The sequence below is a fragment of the Sinocyclocheilus grahami genome, unplaced genomic scaffold (genome assembly GCF_001515645.1).
Source record: "Sinocyclocheilus grahami isolate Dianchi unplaced genomic scaffold, SAMN03320097.WGS_v1.1 scaffold1624.1, whole genome shotgun sequence".
Taxonomy (NCBI): Eukaryota; Metazoa; Chordata; class Actinopteri; order Cypriniformes; family Cyprinidae; genus Sinocyclocheilus; species Sinocyclocheilus grahami.
The window spans coordinates 76,567-82,048 of NW_015506803.1; the positions used below are offsets into that span (position 1 = coordinate 76,567).

Consider the following 5,482-nt stretch of genomic DNA (forward strand, 5'->3'; position numbering starts at 1 on the left):
GGGGCAAACACTTTTTCACACAGGGCCATGTAGTTTTGGATTTTGTTTTCCCTTAATAATAAAAACCTTAATTTAAAAACGGCATGTTGTGTTCACTTGTGTTATCTTTTACTAATATTTAAATTTGTTTGATGATCTGAAACATTAAAGTGTGGCAAACATGCAAAAAAAATAAGAAATCAGGAAGGGGGCCAACACTTTTTCACACCACTGTGTATATATATATATATATATATATATATACACACACACACACACACACACACACACAATGCACTTAGCTATTTATTTCTATGAGAACAAAGATACAAAAATTATTAAAAATGAACTACAATTAAAAAAAAATAATTTAAATAGAAATGCACTCAGTAATTTTAACTAGTTAGCTAATTAACTTGTTTTATTCCTAATTTATTATATCCTTATTACATATTAATTTATTAAAATATTCAGATAAATATATATGAAAAATAAATATATGAATAAATAAATTAGAATTAATTTTTTTCTATGTCAATATTTCATCATTATTGTCATTATTTCGTTTCATTATTTATTTATTTTATTTTTTTTGGGCCAAGTTGCTGCAAATTGAGCAGTATAATATACAAACCGGTCATACCTGATCCTCACCACCCTGACAGGGTTTATTTTGAAGTAACAACTGACTGTACGTTAATTCATATGTAGGTGTTTTATTGACTAATAACACGAGTGATTGAGAAGCTGCTATATTTTATGTAATCATTATGATTTTACAATCATTTACCTCAGGCCTGATGGTGAACTCCACGTTTTCAAGCAAGCTTCTGTCTGTCAGGCTGGCCGACACCACCCTTCTCTTGGTATTGAGTTCACTATTAAATTGTTTTGAGTTAAAAAACTGATCATTTTCATAAAGCACCACTCCAATACCAAGATTTATGTTCCCTGTGGGGAAACAGAGGGAAAAGGTATTCAAAACTTTGAGTTTTAATTATGAATCCCTCAAAATGAGAACAGAAACATAAACGGTACCCCAGTCTTTCTGGGAATGGTTCTGCAGTTTGATATTTAACACAAGATCAACGGGACGTCCCGAAGAGGATGCCATGTTAGCAGCGTCTGCACCTAGACCAATTCTTTCAGGAGAATACTCTGACAGTCCTAGTTAAATGCAGCTTAGTTTAGTTTAAGAAGTAGAGATGTCTTTCTGATATCAACACAGATGTATAATAACTACACTTTATATGAGGTTTCGGCACTGACCTGTTGCAGAGTGGAATTGCACTTGTGAAGTCCAATTTGGCAACTTGATGCTTTGTACCGCTAGGTTTGGTTGCACCAGTACACTAGAGTTAATGTTATTCATGTTCAAAGCAAAATCCTCCAAAGTCTTTGTGAGACTATAGAAATTATACACATGCAAAAGTTAAACACATATCCATGCAACAACAACAATAATAATAATAATAATAATAGTTGCCTAATTCTTAGTCATTTTCTATAGTATTTTTTAATGTTTTAAACATCAAGAAATTAAGTTTACCACGGTATCTATTTTTCCAAAGTTTTCTTGAGTAATTAATATATCTAAATGTAAATGTTGTAAAGGGACAAATAAATATATAACGCACTTAGTATTTTTTTCTAACTTTTAGTGTAGTAATATTTAAAATTCTTTTTTTTAATTCTTAAAGTTTATTTATATATATATATAAATAAATAAATGTACACAAAATGTTACACAAAATAAATGAATTAGCATGGTAAGTATTGTTTCTGAAGCTTATTTGTAATTTTAAAATTAAATAATACAAATAATGATTAAGTTAAATTAATTATATAAAACACACACACATATATGTACAGTATACACACTGTTGTGTTTTACAGTGTACAGTGTTGTGTTTGTGTGGGACAGGTATGTGTGGAGTGTAAATACTTCTCAAGGGCATCGTAAGTGTCTTCAGAGTATTGGTCTTTATCAGTGCGCATGAGCTGACTGATGGTGCCCACCACTGACTCTGCAACTGACTGTATAAAAGATTTATCATTATTATTATTATTACACTATTATTACATTTCTACATAATGATTTTAATCTAGTCACACTGTCAGCCAAACAAATTAACATATTGTATTGTTTGTACATTCTTACCTCATTTAACATGCTGGCGGACAGCAGGTTACTGACAATCGTAGCAGCTGAGGTGATGTTCTGGGACGTCAGCTGCTCAGGTTTGGACATGAGTATCTGGACACTGGAGGCAACGTACATATTCTCTTCCAGAGTCCCCTAAACAAAACCATTGTGCCAATATTTGTTTAATCAAAAGCACTCAAAATTAAAGAGTTCAAACCATTGACTAAATAATGACTACAGTAAACCTGAGTTTACTGTAAAATATTATTTTAAAATTATTAATTTTAAAATATTTAAAAAAATAAATAAATTACATTTGACGACTACTACAAATATATCAACCAGTTTTTTAGTTTTTTGGCGAAAGAAATGTGTTTGCCGACAGTAATCAAACTCTTAATTACACCATTAAACTGCCACAAACTTAAAATATTAATATATAAATAATTCAATTTTATACAAGAAATGTATAGAATGGGCTGCAATTTTAACATTAAAAATGGATAATATAATATAATACAATAATTAACAGTGCTAAATGTGAAAAATAAAATGGAATAAAAACTAATTCAAAACATTAATCAACACTAATGATACTAAAATAACATTCGCATAAACTTTTGTCACTCAAAATGAATGTGAATTTGTTCAAATTGTCAACCAGTGTCCCCTATTAAATTTCAAAGATGTAAATACAGACGTTGACTTTGCTTTCGAACACCTCCAGGTTCAAGCCACAGTCCAGAAGTTTAACTCCTCCAAATCCGTGGAAAAGTGGTAAATTCAAACACTGAGCTGAGGCCTTAGGAAAACCAGCTACAGAAGACATACAAGAACAGTTAAACATGCTTGCTTCAAGAACACAAACCAAAAAATAACAAACCCAAACTACAATAGCTGCATATTTTGTTATGTATGTCTGACTTAACTTCTGACACAAATTAAGTTTTTTTAAATTTTAAGTTTGTCAAGATAAAGGATCTGAGATCTGATGGCCTTATCATTATTCTATTTTATTTAATTTTTTTCCACTAATGCATATATTGTCAGGACCCCGGGCTGATCAGCCTGGCTTTGTCTGTCTGCTTGTGTTCATGTTGTCATGTGCATCTAGCACATGGCTTCTGTTTTGTTTTGTGTTTCTTCATTTGTCATGTCTTGGCCCCACCCCCTTGTTTCACTTTATTAGTCTATTTGTCTCACCTGCCACTGCTCGTTATCCTGTTTATTGATTGCCCTACTTATTCCTCTTGTGTGGGTGTGTCATACTTTGCCAGATTGTTGTTTGCTCTTGAGCTCTCAGCAGCGTCATCTGTTTATGTGCTCTTGGCCTGCCTGGGATACTGAGACCTGGTTCTGTTGGCTTTGATATCTGGATCTCCCTCCTACCTGACTCTGGCCTTTCAAGCTTATACATCTGCTTGTTTTTGGAGATTTCATCTGGTTACCTCTGCCTGTCCTTACTTCAGCAGCAGCCTGCACCTATGTGGTTTTGCCTCCTAGAATCTTGCCATTCTGTAACTGTTGCCAGGCAAAGGATACATTTTTTGAGCAGTTTTTTGCCAAGTTTGTTTTTTGTAAAGAAAAATAAATCCATATTTTTCACCTGCATTTGGGTTCTCTCTCTGTAACTGCTCCTGACATATATATATATATATATATGTATATGTGTGTGTGTTTTTGTATTTATGACTGTTTACTTTGTAATACTACATACCGCTGGCTGTTCCTGGAGGGCAAAGCTGTGTTGAATAACTAATCTGATCGATCACAGTGAGTGGGAAGGTCAAACCATTGAGTGTTTCCTCTGGACAGGTATTACCTGCAACGAAACTAAGTCATCCTCGACCAAAACTTGAAATGGTCTTATATTACAGGCAAGAATTTTAAGACAACTCTTCTGAAATGCATACCTGTAGGTTGAGTAGTGGTCAAAAGCGGGTTAGGGATGGTAGTTGATGTTGTTGAAGTGGTAGTTATGGGTGACCTGGTGGTCGTAGCACTTAATGTGGTGGTAGTAGTGATAACAGGGGTGGTAGTAGTGATAACAGGGGTGGTAGTAGTGATAGTAGGGGTGGTAGTAGGATTGTTAGTAGTGGTAATATGAGTGGTAGTTGGTTCTCTTGTTTCTGGTTTGGTGTTCATAGGAGCAGACGTAGTAGCAAATAAAGTGCTTCCAAGAATCAGTCCATTCTCATTTACAAATGCTGTTCAAACAGAAAAAAACAATTCAGTTTAGATCAGCACTATAATTTTGGAATAATATGATTTCATATATTGTTTTTAAACACTTTAAACCTCTACTGCACGCATTATGATAGACCTATAGAAAAAAATATTTGAATCTTTTTCTTTTCTAAGAATGGCTTAACTTGAAGTGCTGTAAAAAAAAAAATTTGGAAAAAAATATTATTTTAAGGTACTTTATGATTTGTTGCCATACGGCAACAGCATACAATAGTGGGTCTATCTTAGAATAAGTGTAAGCTTACTTATAATTAATATTTTTCCTCAGAAATGTTGTTTGTATTCAATTGGTGTTATAAGCTTTAACACAGTACTTATAATTGACACCTTATACATACTTTCCAAGAACTTGTGCTTTTATTTATTCCATTCTTTTTTTTGCTGAATAATGATTTATATTTGTTTTAATTTCATTTCATTTTTCATGAATGTTATTTCAACTGCAAATTTATACAGTTAAAACAAATATAATACTGTATATAATGTATCATAAAACACTGACATAAAACCAAAAACATTGCAGTTCATGAAAATTCAGCACTATGCAATCTCTTGAGAGGAAGACTATGGACACAAAGATCACCTTTTTATGTATGAAACTTCACAAAGCAGTTTTTTCATGTGGAGGAAGAGCAAGTTTTGCCCTTTTCTTCTTTACCTTGCCATAGAATATGGCCGTGCTCACTGATGTAATGCTACCTGTATTCATATTTAATCAAAAGTAAAATTGCCATTTCAATTCGATTATATCCATTAACATACGACTAATCAACATTATTTCACTAGTATTAATGTTGTTATTGTTACAGCTTAACAAATTGCAGCTGACCTTGCTAGCTAGCTAAACTATTGTTATAATGTCATTCCACTATTGCACAGTGTTGCCACTTGGCAACACATACATTTGAATGATTTACCAAAAACTAATTTTATAAAAACTTTTTGGAGAGGTGAATATGTCATCATAACATCATAACAGTGATGTTTTAGATTTTTTTGTAGAAGTGACAGGACTGGTCCTTGTTTGTTACTGATGTTTTAGTTTTAGTAAAAACGGCATGTCATCTGACTTAATCAAAGCACATCATTGGCTAAACTAAGGTCTTCTCT

General features: G+C 32.7%; 1 protein-coding gene across 1 annotated transcript in view; it reads right to left on the minus strand.

Moving 5' to 3' along the window:
* Positions 1-5,482, minus strand: part of LOC107571641 (protein jagunal homolog 1-B-like) — a 39,983-nt gene that overhangs the window by 24,826 nt on the left and 9,675 nt on the right. The window contains exons 2-9 of the mRNA XM_016257974.1: positions 4,039-4,332; positions 3,843-3,947; positions 2,826-2,941; positions 2,141-2,278; positions 1,925-2,016; positions 1,249-1,385; positions 1,018-1,146; positions 770-930 (exon numbers count right to left, since the gene is read on the minus strand). Coding sequence (XP_016113460.1) covers positions 770-930; positions 1,018-1,146; positions 1,249-1,385; positions 1,925-2,016; positions 2,141-2,278; positions 2,826-2,941; positions 3,843-3,947; positions 4,039-4,332 — 1,172 coding nt within the window. The remainder of the gene's footprint in view (positions 1-769; positions 931-1,017; positions 1,147-1,248; positions 1,386-1,924; positions 2,017-2,140; positions 2,279-2,825; positions 2,942-3,842; positions 3,948-4,038; positions 4,333-5,482) is intronic.